Here is a 21,374-nt window from a genome sequence, read left to right on the forward strand (position 1 = left end):
AACTCTTTTATTTGTCACGAACATCTACAAAAACACTGTATTTTGTGAGAATTTGAGATTTTTATCACCAGCCCCATCCGGGTTATTTGAAGCCAAAATTTGAATTTACAACAAAAAATTGTTTTCAAAAATTCAAAAAAAGTTAGGGGAAGTGTATCACAATTAATATTATTTATGGTAAAACTACTAACATATACCTGCATAAAAAAAGATAATTCAAACTGTGCATGCCATCCCTGCCTCTTGAAGTGAAATTTCAGTTTTTCATGTTCAAATTTAATGCTAATTTTCTCATAGAAAAAAGGGAGATAAGTAAATAAACCACTGGGCTAATCTTTTACCTTGAGAAAATATATTAAATTGCTTTTTGTTTCATCCTTCCAGGACCAATAGTTTTTTAGTTATTATTTTTTCCATAAACCCTTAAAATCACAAAAATAGGTGTGCGCACCGTAACAAAAATGACCACCACAAGTAAACTGCTTAAATAAAAAAATTTAAAAAAAATAGTTTTAAGGTCCTGAGACAAGTAGGAAACATATGGGTAAGTTTGAAATTTTTTGATTTGGTCAAGCAACCAGCTTATGATTTTTTGGAATACTTCAAATGGATTGAGGTGGTTTCAGACCCTTGAGGAGCTGTCCAGACCAGATCATAAGTCTCAAGCTGATAATGGATTATAACACGAAAAGACACACAGTGATAATATTTGTAGATTTCAAGAAAGCTTATGACAGCATCGACAGAGAATCCCTACTAAAATTTCTAAGACATATCGGACTACATACCAAATTAATAAATATGATAAAAATTGAGCCTCACAAACACTAAGTCGAAAGGTAAAATCAGAGATGAGCTCTCGGAACCATTTGAGATCAAAAGAGGACTGCACCAAGGCAATGGGCTCTCACTGCTATTATCCAACAGCGCTCTAGAAATGGTAATGAGGGAATGGCTCAAAAATTGGCTCCCAAAATTAAGAATAGGCCAAAACAAAATAAAATTGGCCTCAAAAAAAAAAGAAAGGCAGAAATTATGCCCCAAAAACCAACATGAATAAAAGAAGAAAAGAGAAACTATAATAAAATCAAAATAGTAACCCAATTTAAATACCTCTGAGAAATAATAACAAACAACCTAAATGAAAAAAATCTTGATCCAAATAAGAAGAAACTAACTAGCTAAAACTCAAAAATCTATAAAAAGTATAAGAAAGATGGGCAATGGTGGGTTATGCCCAACAAATTTTTGTACAAAGAATTATAACCAATCACTGACACCATGCACAACAGGAGACTAGGATTCTTTGGAAACATCATGAGGATTCAAGTTTCAAGACTTCTAAAACAGGTAGTACAGAATAATCTCGACTCTATAAACACCAAGACAGAATGCAGATGGATCGGAGAAATAAGAAAGGACCTGAAGTAAATTGCCCTTACACCAGAAGATACCACAGATAAAATGAAATTAAACAAGAAAATCATTAACAAAAACACTCGCAATGCAAACATTTACAACACTAGAAGGGGCAAAAAGATCTGAACATACAAAAAAGTACTCGAAGGACCGCAAGGCCCAAACAATCGCATAGAAGATACTTGGATAATGTACTGACTAAAGTGATCCTATGAGTATTTCTGTTTAATTTTACTTGTGGACGGACTAGAACATTGCTAATTTTTGTCAAAAAGTTTCATTAAGCCATTTTTTAAGACATCTACTGTAAAAAACACTTACTGCAAGGCAACACTGATTTAATGTAATTCTTATTAATAAAAAAAATTAATTTCTATATTAATATATATCTTTGAATACTTCCATTTTTAAAAGTTTATTTATAAAAGTTTTCACTAAGATCTAACTAATACTTCAATTACTAAAAGCAATCAAAAGTAATCATTTTCATTAATTCACAACTGTTCCACTAAAAAAAAATCAGATTAGATGGACAAGGTGTTTTTAATGTTTTTGCTTTTTAATTTTTAACATATGCTGAGAAGAATATAAAATTAAAAATAAAACTAGAATAATTAGATAAACAAGTATATACAGGTGTATTGCAAAGGTAACTAATTTCAAAAAACAGATCACTATTCTTTTCTTTTCTGATAATGTAATCCAGTGCAGGTTTTTTAATGTATGGTAAAAAACTTTGCTAAATAAGCAAAACAGAAAAATTGTAAAAGATTGGTTATTTGGAAGAAAAAACACCTCCCATACTGATTACAAGAGTAACAGCAGATTGTGTAACATCACAGTCATTAATGTTAACTAATGTTGAGCAATATTTTTACATTTACATAGTTATTTACAAGTTCACAACAAAAATACATATTATGGCATTGTTTACTTTAATTATGTGCCTAGATTAATTTTTTTTAATTTACACAACAGTCAAGTTACTTAAATATAAATAATAAATAAATTTTCATTGCTCTTCTTACAGTGAAAAAATAATAAAAAACTTACAATGAATAATGATGTATATTCTATCATCAATTAACTTAAAAATTAATAAATGGTTAAATTGTTTAAATTTCCATAAATAAAACACAACACACATACATCAAGGCATTTGTATATCTCTAAAAAAAAATTTGGAGATATATTTTTGGGGGAATCCTGAAGCCAAAAACTCAGTTTAAAACTTTCATTAACGCAAAGGTGTCCGCATACAAGTGAGCAAGTATACTATCAAGAAGAGAAAAACTGGAAACTAATAAAAGGAGAAAAAAAACATCAATGACATGATGGAAACTAAATTCACAGCTGATTTTAACACTGAAAATTCAACGTTTCAGGGGAAAAAATTAATTTTTCCTGTTAATCAAAAACAATGAGCAAGTTACCAGACTTTTTATATGTCATAAAAATCACTCCAAGAATGGCATACCTTCAAAAATAACAAATGTGCCATGCCAGGCTAATGAAGAGAAGTAACAGGTGAAACTATTTCTTGTTACCTATTTTAAAAATTTAAATACAATCATGCATTATTAGCATGCTGCCTACCTAAATTTAAGTAATATTCAACCCCATAAATTTCACCTTCACTCAGTTTACACAGGAGCTGGAGCTGTAGTAAACATCATTACTCTTACAGAAAGCAGTGCTAGTGCCTATTTTACAGATAACAAATGTTATATATGTCCAGATAATTTAAAGCTACAAATTATGCACTGTTCCATGACATAAGAGAGGAGTTAATTTCCCTTGTCATGAAACAGTGAATTACATATCCTTCAACCCAGTATAAAACTATAACAGTAAAGTATCAATGGGGGTTAATTCTAAGCAAAAACTGTTTTTTTTTTCTTTTAATTACATTAAAATCATGTAATACAGTTTGTCACAACATATAAATTTTAGACAAGACTTTCTGGAAATATGCATGATTTGACTAAAATTCCACAATTCAAAATTTTGTTTATGCTAACTTTTTTAAGTGTTCTTCTAGCTTTCAAATTAGCAGTTTTAATTTACTTTTAAAAAAAACAAATTTCCACTGACTTCCAACAGTAGATTTTATTTACTGAATATTCATATTTATTCCCCACAAAAAAAAAACAGTTCTAAGAAATTTAGTAACATTTCAACCACTTACATTACTACATTTAAAAACTGAAATATGGTTATAAATACATATATTTTTAACAACAAACGCCCACAGATCTGTAAAGTGAATGATGCGAGATATGATGCTTTACCCTCTTCACTATTTAAGAAGCTGTCAACAATTTTCAGATTAAGGTAAACAACTCTTTAGATCTCCTGCATACTATTGAGTTAAATTAGAGAAATAAAAACTAAAAACACCAACCACTTTACAACTCAGTAAAAGTCATATTCAGTTATAATAAACATAATGAAAAATAAAATGTTAATAACAACTGAATTACAAATATTACTAATCAATATGAAATAAAATTTAACAAAATGTAAGGTTTATATTACATAAAAGCTTAGTTTTTATACAGATGTATATATAAACATAAAACAAAAGATTTTTCATCATTTTTTGAATTTAGGCAGTCTTCTTAATCATTTTTTTTTATGAACATGTAAATGCATGCATTTAAAATTACTAAGATCTATAAACCAAACTTTTCACTATAATAACATCATTTATAATCCAAAAAAGAGAAAATTTTTAGAAATGTACATACTATATTCAATTTTAAAACATGAAACATAAAATTTAAATGAGCTTATAACAAAAAATTATTTGCTTAAAAAAATGATAACAAATAATACATAATATAAAGACAAGTAATAAAAAAATAATTAAAATGCTATTAGAGATGTAATTAACTGGAAAAATAAACACCTATTTTTTTTTAGTAGTTAAAACACAGAATAATAAAATTATAGATGCACATACTTTAAAAGCCACAGATAACTTTGACATAAAAACCTACATTACAATAATACTAACAAATAAAAAAAAAAATAAATGGCTATTTACATTTATCTATACCTCTTTAATTAAACCTTAACACGTAAAAAAAAAATTAATGATAATTATTAATGTATACAAGTAGATTGCAACCTTTTTTTTCTGGAAAGGAGATGGAAATGCATTTACGCATGGAGTGTCGAGCTCCTGCTGGTGGTCTCATCCAACTGCCACCAGCAGACTACTAACTAAAACCATCCCCCATTTATTAGAGTAAATCCTATCCACCCTGAATTACAGCCTTGCTTAATATTAAAATTCACATTAACAAATAACAGCATTATATTAGTCAATAACATTTTATATTGCATAAAATAGGTAAAATTGCATACCAAAAGTCAACAATTCTATTATTTAGACAATACAATTACAGAAGATGGATGATGTAAAAATTATATTAAAGATTAGTATAAGAAATAAAAACCTTTGTATAGAAAAGAAACTAATTAGTATAAAATGAAGATTTAGAAATTAAGAAATTTTGTAAATATTTAAGTACATTGAATTTTGCATTATAAGAGGGATTAAGAGGCATGTAATAGGCACTTCAGCCATTAGAAAAGTCATGAAGTATTTTTAAAAAAATTAGCAGTATCATTAAGATCACACCAAAAACACACTGGTTTTAAGCATATCAGTATTAATCTAATAGAATAAGATCAACATCTACCAAATCAAAAATGAGAAAGAAGGAATCTTTTAAACTATTCAACAGAAACGGAATAAGATCTTTTTAAAGGTTATAGTATTATATTTTCAAAAGCCAAAGTATTATTGTAAGAAAAACTGTATGTTATCTGGTTGATTTAAGTACACTTTTAATTTTTTTGGTGAATATTAATGCTATTTTTAAGTATTCATTCAAAATTAGTCTACATTATTCATATTTATCAACACCAAATAAAAATCTCACACTAATTTTTACATCCTGAAAACTGAAACCTGAAATCTAACAGAATAAGACATCTACCACAACAAAAATGAGAAAGACGGAATTAAGAATTAGAAACATGAGCTAACAGAAACTCACTACAGTTTTAGGTGTTAATTAACAAATACAATATAAATCTAAACAATTATAATATTAGAACAAAATTTATACAGAATCATATCTATTACTCAAAAAATCACTCAAATGCATGCATGTATGCATGTGCGTGCACACACACACACACACACACACACACATACATAAGCACAAATAAATGACGTACTAAGTATCATCTGCTGGTAACAAGATGACAATAAATAAAGTTGTTATCTTACGATGATAAAAAAATAATAATAATAAAGAAAAAAAAAGCACATTAAAATTGATAGTTTATAATTTTTTAATAATAAAGATTTAGCCACTTTTTATTTAGTTGCAAATTATATCTAAATTAATCACATTTAAAAAAAACAACTGCTTATAAATACAAAATAAAAACATAAAACTTAAAGAACATAATTAACTTTCTTAAACTGCTAAGTTAAAATATACCTCCCCCCTTTTAACAACACTTGATTATCCTAACTTTCTTTATCAGTACCATTTTCCTTTGCAAATAGTGAAAAATAAGCATTTTGTATCATCAAATAACAAACTGTAATGAACTGTATATTATCTGAAGGATACATATTCTCATCATCCAGTTCCTGTTCCCTATTTCCAATTTGTGAAATTAATTTTAGTAAATTATATAGCTCAGAGAAATTGGATTCTTACAATATAGCAAGTACTAATTTTAAAAAATGTAAATTTAGGATTTTCCTGTAACTCCAGAAACTCCTACAGTTTCTTCAAGCACATGTAACATTAATAAATTTTAACAAATGTTACATATAACAACAATGTAAAAGAATTCTATTTCGGCAAAAACAGAGTTTAGAAACATAATTTTAAATTTTGTGAACAGAAAAATTAGTTTGAACTCAAGAAATTGGCTTCAGAGCTCAAAAATATTACTTGCGACAATTGTTTGCTTCATTTATTGCTGGAATGATGAATCTTACACCTGTATATTTTAAGTGCAATGTTTGCCCTTTTACTTTAACAAATAAAGTGACATAAAATTTGGCAGTTCAAGATACACATTTTAGTCTATTAAAATTTACTAACCAAGAGAAAGAACAATGCTAACACAATGTCTCTACAGTACCTGGAGAATTATGCAAAGAAACTACACAAGTGTTTCTTGTACTTCAAGTGGTTCTGGATCAGTCAGTTTGATTATTAATTTTTTTATAATAATTACAATTTGAAATTCCTACTTTAAAACGGTACATAAATTTATGTTCTTATAACGATCAGAAAATTAAATTAATTATAACTAATATCATAGTCATAATTAATTTAATTTCTATTCATGTGCATCTATTATGGATGATATTGAACTACTATTTAAGTGTCTCAAACCTGCATGACCTGTTACACTGAGATTGACTTTCACGGGTACATCAACTATACTTCAGGTTCATTAAGCCATATACAAATTTAAAAAACTAAATTATTTTTAACTACTACGAAGAAGTGGAAAATCAAACGAACAAATATTCAGAAAAGACAATAAATATATTAGATTTAGAGAAGATTTATAAAAATTAGAAAAAATACAAGATTTGGAAAAGATTTGCACTAAACAAAAAGTTTTTCCAGAAGGAAACTAGATCAGTAAAAAAAGAAGACTCATATAATCTACCTTGTAATGGTTTTGATTAGAAGAAATAAAAAATATTTTGAATTAGTTTATTCATGAGTAAATTGTTAAACTGACTTCTCTAAACTTACTTTTTCATCTTATTGCATCTTTACACAACTTCTATAAAAAATAAGCATATAGATTTTTTTCCTGACTATTCAGCATGCTTAACACTAGCAGCTAAATGATCAATTCTTTTAAAATGAAAATAAATGATTTATAGAGAAAATAATTTTTTTTTTAAATGGCACAAAAAAATGTTACATAATCAACTATTAGTAAGAAATTAGATACTGGATTTTCAGTATTATAAAACTCAATTCGTTCATATCAAAAAGGTTTAAAGCATTATATTTGATTTTAAACAATGCTGGATAATATTAATCAGTTCAGTCCAGCCATCAGATTCATGATCAACTTAGCAGTGTAATAATACAAAATAATAAAATTATATTGTCTTTTAAAACTGTTTACTTTTCATTTAAGAAAGGAAACTAAAATGCTAAAACTTGTCTAAGAAACTTTTTGTTTGAAAAAGAACATAACTTTCTATATTTGAATGGCAATAAAAATAATAAAATATAACAATAATTTGATTATCATATTTATAACTGTTATTAAAAGTAACAATAAATTAATTATACAACAATAAATGTGGCTACAGAAATACTTTGTAATCACTGACAAAAAAAGATTATAGAGAATATAGTCAGTGAACAAAATGTATTTGTTCATCAAATATCTTAACATTAATAACATAGTTTAACACCAATATCTTAAAAATGGTCCTTATCCGCACTGCTTTCTTATCCCCAGAGAAATAAGATATAATTAAAAGTCATATATTTCACTCAAGTAATTGTAAGCCAAAACAGTCAACACATCTGGCATTAAAATGATTAACAATTAAAGTTGTAATCTCAATTAAATTATTTTAAATAACTAACAGTACATTTTATATCGAATCAGAAAATAAAATGTATAACAAAAAATAGTTTTTTTTTTAAAATAGTTCACAGTTTAAGAACAGTTACAAAAGAATTTGTTCTCATGACACTACTTATCCTAAAATTCCATTTAAGATATTCAACACAGATATAAACAATTTTTAATAAAAAAGTGATCTACAATATAAAATGCAGGATCAACCATACGTATTTATAATACAATGAAATGAAAAAATGATTTTAAAAAAAACAATCAACAAAGTAAAGCAATTGGCTAAGCAAAATAAAAAAAATTAACCATTTGCATATTTATGAATTGTAAGGGGGTAAAAATCCCATTAAGATGGTATAAATCAAGGATTACAAATGTAAATTTAACATAAAAACCATTAACCTCATAAAACGCCTGATTTACGTTTAAACACCTCTATTTTTAAAATTTACCTAGATTGCAACACGCCAAACGAATTATCCTTTAAAAGGTTTATAAGTCATATACATACAACAAATTGGCAAAAATAAAAATTTTTCTGAATAATACCAAAAGTAATTAGGAAAATAAAAACGCAACACCAAAAGTCAAAACCAAAACAGTACTTACATTATCAAAACATTCATAACCTATGATAACTTACAAATACAAACACAGTAGTCCAACACTCATGACTTTCAAGATGTACATAAAACACAATTAACTAACATACATCAATAAAGCCACGACCACGACTTTTGGCTTGAGTCTATACTCAGAAAAAATACTTTGTTTTTCTTTTTCCGTGACAAAATAGAAATTAGGCTCAAAAACGTTGTCAACATTTACACACGCCAAGCACATTCAGACTGGCGAAAATTTAATGTATGTTGTTAAATTATAAACAAAAAATATAAATAAATTTTTTACCGTAAAAATTAATAAACTTACCATTAGAACTATACAACCTTCCTAAACGTCCTTCATTTAGATCCGCCATTATACGCCAAACGTAATACACAAAACACTGCTTACAATCACCTTACAACACAATACGATCGTATTCATTCAAACAGAATAAAACAGAAACAAAGACAGCAGCGATATAGTAAGCAGTGATGACTATATTATTGAAAGAGCAATCAAAATTAAACAAATAATTCACTTAGCATCAATAAAATTTAATTTAGCATTAATAATAACAATAATAACTGAACAGTAATAAACGCATTCTATATGCATTGAAAAAAAATCTACATCGAAACACCAAAAATATTATTAATTTAAATAGTTTATTTAATAAAATTCAATTTTTAAATGTAACAGAAATTTCTGAATACTTAACAATTTTACCGTAATTATTACATCATATAAACAATCAGAAGACCCAAAACCTTACTGATGATATGACTCGGTGGTAATCGAGTTTACAACGTTCGATAAATGTATACTAACGCGTAGAATGTGCTGTTATACAAAAAAATTACTTATTCATAAACTTAGAAAAGGTCGTAAAATTTCCTGAAGCTACATTTTTAACATATGTTCCAGATCGAAAAAAATACTTAAGAAAATTTTTGAACTGGGTTCTTGTAGGTGAAAAGAAAAAACTCAACAAATGAGAATGGACTGAAGAAACAAGAGTTAAACAGTACAAAAGAATGAAGAACTTCTGGAAGAAAAAAAAAAACTACATAAAATGGTCCTTGAAGGCCCATCCATGGAGAAAAAGAAAAAAAATATATATATATAGTTTGATTTGTTTGCTTATATGCATTTGTATATATATATACATATGTTCCTTTTCATTGAGTAAAGTTGAATCCATCTCTGTATTCATTTCTAAATAACAGTTGACAAAATTAAAGCTTATAATTCAAGATTAGAAAAAAATTAATGTAATGAAAAACATCTCTTAATACAGAATAGATGTATTTCCTAATGAGTGTTTTAGGTGGCAACATACACCAACAAAGGATCTAAATGCTAGCTCTTAAAAGATCTAATGGAAGCATAATTTAATATATTTAGAAGTGAGAAAAAAGTACTCACAGTGAATACTCTAACCTGCCGATGAGTCTAGGTAATGTATACAATGCATTGTTTCACTACAGAAAGTATTATATTAATCTACTGTTTTACACTGTCTGTCTCAATCTTTCTATTGGCTGTGATGCCTGTAAACCACCTGATGTACAAGGACACCAGTCGGAGTTGCTTTCTCTGAGAGTATGATATTTACTAAACCATTGGTGGTCGCTGTAGTGAGCAGAATGAAGGTATCATTTTTAGGGCTGAATATTCCTTGCCTTTTGGTGGGCGTAGCATGCTAACACACAAATTATATATTTGGCTTAGCAAAGAAGGCAACAGGAAACCACTTCATTCCTTACTTTTTCTAGTAAACATGGAACGGGGTCTTGTTATTCTAAAGGAATACTTCATCATTTTTGAAAGTTACTTTTTACTCAACATTACATCATGGTTATCTACAACTATTTCATTTGTGGCACTTATTACAGACATAAATTGAGCTTATTCTTTTAGTTTGTTTTTATTTATAATTAGACCAAGAACCCAGTGCCTTAATTTTAGACTGATTAAAAAGTAACAACAGATAAAACATTATAAGGAACGATGTCCTAAATTCATTATTAGTAATGTAGTAGTAATGCTAATGACTGTTTGGCATTCAAAATGAATGGGTCTGTACAGTTGAGGAAGTAGTGCTTACACAACTATGCAATTCATGAAATAAGTAAATTTTATTTCTTTTACTAAAAAATAAGTTATTTAATCTTTCTTCCTGCTTACGTTTTTCTGTAATAAATTACTGTGATAAACAAATCTACTTCAATTTGAACTATTTTCTCTTTTCCCAGTAGATTTTTCATCCTTTCATTGTGGTCTCTTCTACTTTCTTCTGTCCATTTTATTTTGTTACTTCTTGTTTCATTCTGAAATTCCCTCAGTTTTTCTGCATTTGTTCTGAAAAGGTTTGTTCTATGCATTTCTTTTTTTTTTTAACTTCCTAGTTTAGATAAATGTTTCCCTATTTCTTTAAACTGTTTTGATTTTCCTATTTTTAAAAAAGTCAAGGATGGTTTTTATAATTCTATGTTTGTTTATTCTATAGATATGACCATAAAATTTTGGTCTTATTTTGATCGCAGATTGTAATTTTTTTGTAAAGTTCTTTGTTTTATCTAGGATTAAATTCAAAATTATTTACTTTCTTCGGTCCTAGGATTTTCCTTAATGTTTTTCTTCTTTTTCCTAGTTCTTTGATTAAGCTTTTCTTATTAAAGGTTAGACATTTTGCTACATATAAAATTTTTGTTCTGATTATGGGATTGTAATGACTAGTTCTCAGATTTGTTGAGAAAGAATTTTAGTTACAATCTTTAAAAGCCAATTTATAATAGCCGTTTCCATTTTTCTAGATCTATCCTAAGTGTTAGTTTTTCTGAATCATTTGATGTAATCCATTCTCCTTGTTATTGATATTCTCCTTTATTATTTTTCATTTTCATTCTTGGGTTCACTTTGAACCCAAGAATTTTCATCTTTGTTCAGGTAACATGAAAAATATTGTTTTACAGATTCTGACATCAATCTCATTCTAAAAGAATTAGATCAAGAAAGAAAGTAAACTTTTCAATGATGAAGATGATTCCAATATAAGAATTCATAAAAATTTAATTATAATAGCAGCTAGAGATGAATCATTACAAAAGAGAACACATAAATTCTAAAATACACATTTTACAACCTCAAAAGATCTATGAGTGGAAGAAATTTCTGAAGGAACTGATCCTACAATTATGGAAATCCATCTTCATTACTGGTTAAAACCAACAAAATTTCCTAAAGAAGTAACCTTTTTAAGAATGATATGGCAACACATGCCCAGGAATATGGGTATGGTTGGGTTTTATGGTTCCCAAAAAATATTAAAGCCAGCATCAAATGCAATGATTACACACACACAAACACTCTCTCTCTCTCTCTCTCTCTCTCTCTATATATATATATATATATATATATATATATATAATCACTGTGATATAAAATATTATATAATTTATAAATATATGTTTCACTGTAATATATAATTTTACATATATATAATACCTATATATACATACATACATATATATTTTACATATCACTTTTTGATTTTCAATCTTGAAAATCAAAGTTAAAAAAAAGATTTCTATTTTAAGTTTAGATCCGCTAGTTTTTTAGAACTTAAAAGTTTATTCATTGGAATAATTATTTATGTCAATAAGTCTATCCAATTTCGTGCAATATCATTCAACAAAAAGTCTTAAAGAAAAGTAGTTTACTACAAAGAAGAAATATGTGTACCATGAGTACTCCTTGTATGATGGGGTAAAAAATCAGACCAAAGCAGCGATATATATTGACCAATAGTTGTCCCAAATTTAAACTTTTTGGTTAATAGGTTTTCAAGATAAGTCAAAAAATGTTTAAAAATATTGTTGAATATCCTCCCCCAAAATCTGATTGATTTAAAACATTGAAATCTTAAATAACTTAAGTACTTTCATCATTCCAAACTTTAATTTTCAAACTACTTTATCAAAAGTAAAAATATTAATTGGAAAAAACTACCTCTTACTCTTTTTTAATTTTTTCTGAAATTTAATGCCTCAGTACCCCATATATAGAAATTTTGTGAGCCATTTTCAGAATCAAGAAACTAAACAACCTGTTGATATATTAGTAAAGAGTTTTTAGCCATAAACCAGAAAGACTTCTGTTTGGCAGGAGATACTTGGAATAACTTTACAAAATATTCTAAATAAATTGAAGTTTAAGTGTTATCAGCCAAGATTAGCCCATACACTTTATGAAAATGCCTTTAATAGAAGGGCATTTTTATAAAAAATTGAAATTTTTTGGAATTTTGTGTGTAATTTATTATTCATTGTGAAATAGATACTCATTTCTCTAGTTTGGTGATGTAGAATAATGAAGCATGTTTCAAAATGAGCAGCCTAATAAAGTGGCATAATTATGTTTATTGGTATGATCAAAATCCTTGCATAATTATGGAGAAATAACTTTTTAACATACGTGGAATCATGTTTGGAGTGGGATCGTAAAAAAAGGAGAATTGAAATTTATTTCTTTGACAGAGTAAGCCCCCAAACACTCATTTTTTATAATCTCATCTACATGAACTGCCTAAGGACAGAAGAGGATAGATACTCTGAACACTTTTTGAGATGTACTTTTAACATATAACAATAAACAACTTTTTTTTTTGTTAGCCTCTATTATTAACTGTTTATTAGTAACTGAATTTTAGTCCACCCAGTATAATACTGTTTACTCTGTACAGATTATTTATACCCCTACACAAAATAATTTAAGATATTGTTTTAAATTCCTTACTCAACCAATAACTATTCACTTGTTTAAATTAAATATCAACTGCCAGTTTTACCTAGTTTGTAAAAATTTTATGTTAAGTTTTCTACCAACTTCTGTATAGCATTGTGATGAGTTGTACAGCAAGTCCATGAATTGTAACTTAGCTGTCCACTGACAGTTTGTGTCAGTGGTTGATGGTCTCCATTTTATGGTTTGTCTTCATCACTGGTTTCGCCTTCTTTAAAAAATTTTCACCCTCCTATACATATTGCTTTACATATCTGAGATTTGGAGGCTATCAAATGTTGATGTACTAGAGAGGCTATTATTTTTTTAAAATCTATTCTGAATTTACCAATTAGTACCCCAGATTTTCTTTTAAGGCAGGTACAAATTAAGTTAAAAGTCTCAAAGAATGTTAAATTTGTGGTAAAGTTATTAATAGGAACTCACATGATTTTCATGAAGTTCAAAAAGGGTACAGTATATTAAAAAGTAAAATGAATGAGGCAATTATAATGATGAGAAAAGGAAAAGGTGAGGGATGTGATGAAATACCACTTGAATTGTTCACTGCACTAGGAGAGGCAGGAGAATTCTTATTACTCAGTCTATATTATGGAATACTTGAAGAAGGAAAGTGGCCAGAGGACTTCTGGGATACAATAATGGTACCAATATAAAAGAAAAGAAATACAAAGAAGTGTGAAAAACATAGACCAATTAGCAGCCTAATATCACAGGCTATAAAATAAATTGGATGGCAGTATTGAGGAAGAACAGTATGGGTTTAGAAGAGGCGTTGAACAAGGGACGCTATAGGGCTGCTAAAAGTAATAGATGAGAGATACATGGAAAGGAGGTGGAGAGCGTATGTTGAATTTTTCAACCTAGAAAAGGCATTTGACAGAGTTAGATGGGTTATATTACTGCTAATTTTGGTAAAGAAGGGAGCTGACTGAAAAGAGAGATGCCTAATAAAAGAACTGTACTATAACTATAGAATAAAAGTGAGGGAAGGAGATGAAATGATAGGAAGAATAGGGATTGGAAGGAGAGTGAGGATAAACAAAAAGAAGACAAAATGTATGGTATTAAGTGGGAAAGAGGAGAAGATTGAGATTAAGATAGGAAATAAAGTTTTAAAGCAGGTGAAGAAATTTCAGTACCTAGGGAGCTTTATTACTGGATGACCTGACTTGCTGACTGATGGTGAATTGACTAGGGCATTTTATGAGAAGAAGGTGTTTATTAGTGGATATGATAGAAGGCTTGGTGAATGGAAGGAAAGGAAGAGGAAAGGATTTCAATTGATGGATGGGATTATGAAAAAGGGGAAATATGCAGAAACAAATAGGTTAGCAAAGGACAGAACAAGGTGGAGAGGAGCAGCTATGACAGAACCTGCCCTAATGGCAAAACACTGTGAATGATTGAGATGAATCAAAGGGATATACAAAATAATGTTACAACAAACTTGTTTTACTAAAACATTTTGGTTTAATAATTGGTTGGTGTCATTATGAATCAGCTACTCTGTGATGCTGCTGTAACATTTATATCTAAATCCATTTAAAGGTATGTTACCATGATCACAAAAAGTACTACTATGTTATTACTAATGTATATTATCATTGAAATCAAAATAATCTACCCAAATAATTTTTTGTTTGTCACTAGACTAATAAGCTATTATTATGTGGTGCAATTCTAGGCCTGATGACTGGATGAAATCCAACTTTTTTCACACTTTTGCTGTTGTTGAAAGGAAGATTTTGGGAAAAGACTAAAAGCTTTTTCAATTAAGTAATAGAAAAACCAGCAAAAAAAAGAAATATGAATTAAAAAAGGCAAATACAAACTCATTTATAAACTGTAATTTACATTACATAATTATTTATTTATAATAATTTTTCAAACTTATTATTTTCAGCCTTTTTTAATAGTTAAATGAAGATTAGTCAAACGAAATAATTGTGTTTTAGATTAAAGTTAATAAATTATAATTTATCACAATAAGTAGATCAATTATTGTGATCCATTTCCTGGAAACAACATATTACATATGTCAAAGAATAATTATTAAACAACCTAAGAAAATTCTAAATTATCAGTTAAAAAAATCTCTCATTAGTTGGATTGCAATTATCTTACAATCCAAAACCCACCAAGAGGATCTGCCAGAATGGTTTATAATCAGATTAAAACTTCTATATGTCTATAAGTATGGAAATGGTATGGATTTTTCAAAAGAAATAATATTAATATGATTTAAAGGGGGCATCTGTACCTAAAGACCTACTCGAGGATTCTTTACTATAAATTTCCTGCAAAAAGAAACCCAGCTTGTGGCCAAGGTGTAAAGTTCTAATCCTTTCTGACATGCATGTAATTTATTATTAAAGCAAAAGTACCTAATTATTTTATAACATTTTATTATCACTGAATAAAGTTAAAATTAGATAAAATTGACATTGATAAAGTCAGAACACAACTATTTATTTTCTTTTCAGTAACTACAGGTTCCACAAAATTGCAGTTACTCTATTCCTTTTTTTGTCTGGATAATAAGAAATAAATTTGGTAGAATTTGGAAAAATTATAACTTTACCATGATTTGAACACAGAACCTTTTAAATGAAAAACAGAGACACTACCACATGAGCAACATCATGAACATTGGCGTAAAATGTCTTTCTACAGATTACATAGTAATGGTAAATATGCTAATCTATAGATAAAAAGTATCTGCTTGATTTCTTGCCTGTAAGGAATAAGGAAATAGTGGAGAAACCTTGATCAGAGCATTGTCACAAAATAGAAAATTAATAAATAACATAGAGAAGTGGTTATTCCACATTATTGAATAAAAATATCAATAAAGCAACTGTGTGAAGGAAACAGATACAATCACTACAGAATAAAACAACATTTTTGATTGACTCAATTAAAAAATGTTTAATTATAAACTTAAATAATATTAAATGAATGGATAGAATAAAACAAACTTCAATATTATTTTAAAAAACCATCAGTAGTGGTACTGGTTTTTTTTAAGGAATTCAGTTAATTTAAAATAAATTAGTTCAAAAGATCTTTCAGATTGTTAGGAAATCTATCAAACCATTCAACAAAAGTTGAATAAGATCTTTTTAAAGATTATAGTATTGTATTTTCAAAAGCCAAAGTGTTATTCTGTTGTGATATGTAAAAATAACTACTGTATGTTATCTGTTTGATTTAAGTACATTTTTAATTTTTTAGATGAATATTATTGCTATTTTTTTAAGTATTCATTAATAATTGGTCTACATGATTCATATAAACACCAAATAAAAATCTGGTACCAATTTTTAAATCCTGAAAACTACTTCTAATTTTGAAATAGCCCAATGATGTAATATTATATTTTAAACTGGAAATTATAAGTATAATAAATATTTAATGATGTTCCTAAGCTTAACAACTGTTGTAAGTATTTAAAACTTAACTAATACAGTTTTATTTTTTACTTCCTTGTATGAAGTAAAGGAAATATTGTGATCATGAAAAATTTTGGTTTTCAGATTTTAACAGAAATATACATTTTGACCATCCCTGAATCCATGTTGACTAGTTTTAGTGTGATGTCTGTATGTACATACATATGTATCTTGCATAACTCAAAAACGATTAGCCGTAGGATGTTGAAATTGTGAATTAAGGGCTGTTGTAACATCTAGTTGTGCACCTCCTCTTTTGATTGCAATTGACTAGACCAAAAGTGTCCAAAAAGTTCAAAATCAATTTTTTTTTTAATTTTGGACTTTTTCTTAACTGCAGTAATAAGCCCTCACTGAGAGCTTTTCCATCAATATATCATACATATACTTATTTTCATTGGTTCCAGAACTATAGCCAAATAAAATTTTAATTAATGAAATATTTGAATCTTACAAGGGGTAGGCACATCGATTCGAATCAGACTTCATCTCCTTTTTTTAAATTTAAATATATTGATCTATTAATAACTATTAACCACTGGTTGTAAAAAAAGTTTTATGATACATAATAATTCAATAATAACAATAAGAAAAAATAACTATTAAAGAATATCAGAAGTTATTAATGAAATAAAATTTTATGTACTTTTCATTTTTTTAAAAGTGTATATGTAATTTAATAGGTGTACAAGGAAGTCATGTGGTGTGGAAGTGTGGTGGTTTTGTAACCATAATATACCATTTTAAAAAGCAATGTAAAGTTATTAAATCAACTGAAGTACAGAATATTTTTTTAGACAGAGAAAGTTGTAAAAACCTTTGTGTAAACCTTTCATTCTATGAAGCTTCTGCTTCATAGCAGAACGCCCAGCACTCCCAGCTTCTGCTGGGAGTGCTGGGTGTTGCACCACCACTTAAAGTGAAATTGGTGTTCAAATTAAGTTTTGATGATCTTTTTAATGTGTTCAAAGAGAATATGTAATTTTAATTATTTGTTAACTTTTTTATGTGAATTTTTTCAATTCAAGTTGCTCAAGTGTATAAAGTTCATAGCTGTTGTTTGTATGAACAAATCTCATGTTGATGGTGCATAGTTTGTATCAATGATGTGGTTTGCAAAAATAGAATCATTGGTAAAATGAAGAGTTTTTAGGTCTTTCTTTTTTCCATCATTGTAAAATATTCTGCCCTGTTTGTCCTATATAGAATTTATTAGAGTCTGAACAGTTAAATTTGTATCACCTAAGACAAAAACATTAGCAAAAATAATCTTAAAAATCTCTATAACTTCTGATATAGGTCCAATATTGTTACCTGCCAAAAGATAACAATAAATAGTCTTATATTTTGGGAGAATAATTTATAAATATTAAGAATAGAAAGGGATCACACATACGTCTTGGGATATCTGATTTCACAACTTTAACTGTTTTTCATATTTCATGGGTTCTCTTATTGAAAAATTAAATTTCAACTGTCTGTTTATGATTATTCAAATATTACTTTTGCCAACTCCTCTGATTCATGCAAAATAAATTTATTTTTTTAAGTAGGAAGTGCAACAGTAATATGAAGTTATCTTCCTCTCAGCATTATAATGAGCATGCTCCTCAGCCCAAGCATTGTTTGACTATCCAGTGCTGTTATTAATTGCTGTACAAAGCCTAAGTAGCAGTAAAGAGAGTGCAACTTCAGCCATAATTTTACTGTGTTTATCATAATAATACACAAAAAATATAATTATCTTTATTATTACTTTTGTTAATAATTATTATTATATTCAAATATATATATATATATATATATATATATATATACACGAGGTGCTACTCAAAAGTTCGGGGAATTTTACCATAAAAATAAAATAGCGTACCATATAATGTCCACTGTCTCCTCCAAAGTAATCCCCTTTATCATTGATACAGTATCCCAGCGTTTTTCCCATGATTCCATGCATCCCTGGAAGTCTGCAGGTGTAAGTGTTCGAAGCACGTTCTGCGTTTCTTCCAGAATCTCCTCAATTGTGTTAAAACGACGGCCTTTCAATTGAAATTTTATTTTCGGAAAGAGAAAAAAGTCGCACGGGGCAAGGTCAGGCGAATAGGCTGGGTGGGGAATCACTACCGTCTTTTTGGAAGCGAAGACATTCCGAACGGCTAGCGATGTGTGCGGGAGCGTGTTGTCATGGTGTAGAACCCAGCTGTTGTTACCCCACAGATCTGAACGTTTGCGCCTAATGCTCTCACGTAACCGCTTAAAAACTTCACAATAGAACATCCCATTGACAGTTTGACCAAGAGCAACAAATTCCTTATGGATAATGCCTTTGATGTAGAAATGAACAATCATCATGGACTTCACGTTGCTGCGAACTTGGCGTGCTTTTTTGGCGCGGTGATCTTGGTGACTTCCACTGCGACGACTGCTGCTTAGTTTAAGGGTCATACCCGAACACCCATGTCTCATCACCGGTTATGATGTTGGAGATGAAGTTAGGGTCATCTCTTGCTGAATTTTTCAATTCACTACAGACAGCTACGCGATTTTGTTTCTGGTCGCTGTTCAACAGTCTCGGTACGAATTTTGCAGCAATGCGTCTCATGTTCAAATTGTCCGACAAGATGCGTTGGATGGACCCATATGACATTTGTACGATTGCACAAACATCATGGATTGTTTGTCTTCGATCTGCAACAATAGCCTCTCGCACTTTCGCGATGATTTCCGGTGTTGTGCTTGTTGATGGTCTTCCTGAACGCTCATGGTCATCGACTGTCGTTCTTCCCTCTTTGAATCCTTTGTACCACAAAAAAGTTTTACTTTTACTCATAGCATTGTCACCAAATGCTTCCACAAGCATGCGATTGGTTTCTGCACCAGTTTTTTTAAGCATGAAGCAAAATTTGATGCAGGTTCTTTGCTCTTTAAAATCTGCCATTTAGAACTTCGCCGAAACAGTAAAACAAAACGTTACACAACCGCACGAAAGTCAACAGTGCAGCCTCTCACCGTCACAGCTGTTGAAACACTGATTCACAAAGAGTACTTACTGTTAGCCACATCTAGCGGCAGCAGGTCGTACCAGTAATGATTCGCGCGCGAAATTCAAATTCCCAGAACTTTTGGGTAGCACCCCGTATATAATTTTTTATCAAACAGATTTTTCATAATAACCTTTGATATATTATATATCCTAGTATTTTATGAACCCTGATAGCTTGTGCCATCTGACAAAATGTAGACGGAAAAATGGCGGTTTATTTTTTCTTGATGAAAAAAGAGTAAAAAAACATGTAGCCTGCGCCATCTGACGAAATACAGACGAAACTTACGTTTGCCTGCTTTGAGAAAATAATATAAATGGTGTTTTCATTCTGCGTGATGATAAAAAAGAATAAAAACATGTAAACGTGTCAATTAATGAATATTTAATAGTTAAAGTAGCTTTTATATAAAGAAAAATGCATAACATAGCGGTACTACCGGTTGTCATGTAAGTGTATGTTATTTTTAGTGAACGAAAATTTACGATCTTTCATAAGAAGCTTAACCATTACTGTAAATAACTCCCGTTTGTTGTTTTTTGTGTTTTTTTCACCCTTGTGTTTGAGTTTTTGGCGAAAAGTCTTGATTCCTTCAATACTTCCCAATTTTTTAACCAAAAAAATCTTATCAGAATAAAACCTTAATGCATAAGCTTCCTACCAGTTTTAATGATCATCGAGTAAATTTTCTTGAAATGTATAGTCAAACATATGCCAAGATACAAGTAAACACATAAGCACTATATTTTTTTATCTAATAAAATACATATTTATAAATGATAACATCCTAAATAAATAAAATTTAATCATTTATCACTAGACCTTTAAATTTTTAAAAATCATATTAATTTATTTAAATTAACTGATTTTTTTCTTCATTTTTACTTTCCCATCTAGATAGCGCTAAAGCAGAGCTGAAGCTCTAGAAGGGAAGGTAGTATAATCGGTCCAATTTGGGCATCTGCGGTTTTCATCGGATCTTGATATTTTGATACCTAACGAACCCAAAAAATCAGATGGAAATTTTCCAGATGTTAATGTTCGTATGTAAGGTGTTTGGTGTTGGCCTCTTAATCTTCTTACATTTCCAAAACTACTGGACCGATTTTGACCAAAATTTGTCAAATTACTTCTATTATGGAGCACTGATACCATTACATTTTCAACTTAAAAGATCAAAGGGGTGAAGCTGTAAAGTAAGGTCACCCTTTCGCCCAATTAAGGTCATATTTTTCTTAGGCACATTTGTTATCAATTAAAAAATATTTGCAAAAAAATTTTGAAAATCGTAACCGCACCCCAAAAAATACTCTAAACTATTTTATGACGTCACAGGTGAGCAGTATAATTAAATAAATGAATAATATTTAAAATTTAAAAAAAGTAA

General features: G+C 28.9%; 1 protein-coding gene across 1 annotated transcript in view; it reads right to left on the bottom strand.

Annotated features, from left to right (window-relative positions):
* LOC142324077 (uncharacterized) overlaps positions 1-9,119 on the bottom strand; it is a 130,025-nt gene extending 120,906 nt beyond the window's left edge. The window contains exon 1 of the mRNA XM_075364704.1: positions 9,010-9,119. Within this exon, the coding sequence (XP_075220819.1) occupies positions 9,010-9,058 (49 nt within the window). The 5' untranslated portion in view covers positions 9,059-9,119. The remainder of the gene's footprint in view (positions 1-9,009) is intronic.
* Positions 9,120-21,374: the final 12,255 nt, after the last annotated feature.

This window comes from Lycorma delicatula, chromosome 4 (genome assembly GCF_047948215.1).
Source record: "Lycorma delicatula isolate Av1 chromosome 4, ASM4794821v1, whole genome shotgun sequence".
NCBI lineage: Eukaryota > Metazoa > Arthropoda > Insecta > Hemiptera > Fulgoridae > Lycorma > Lycorma delicatula.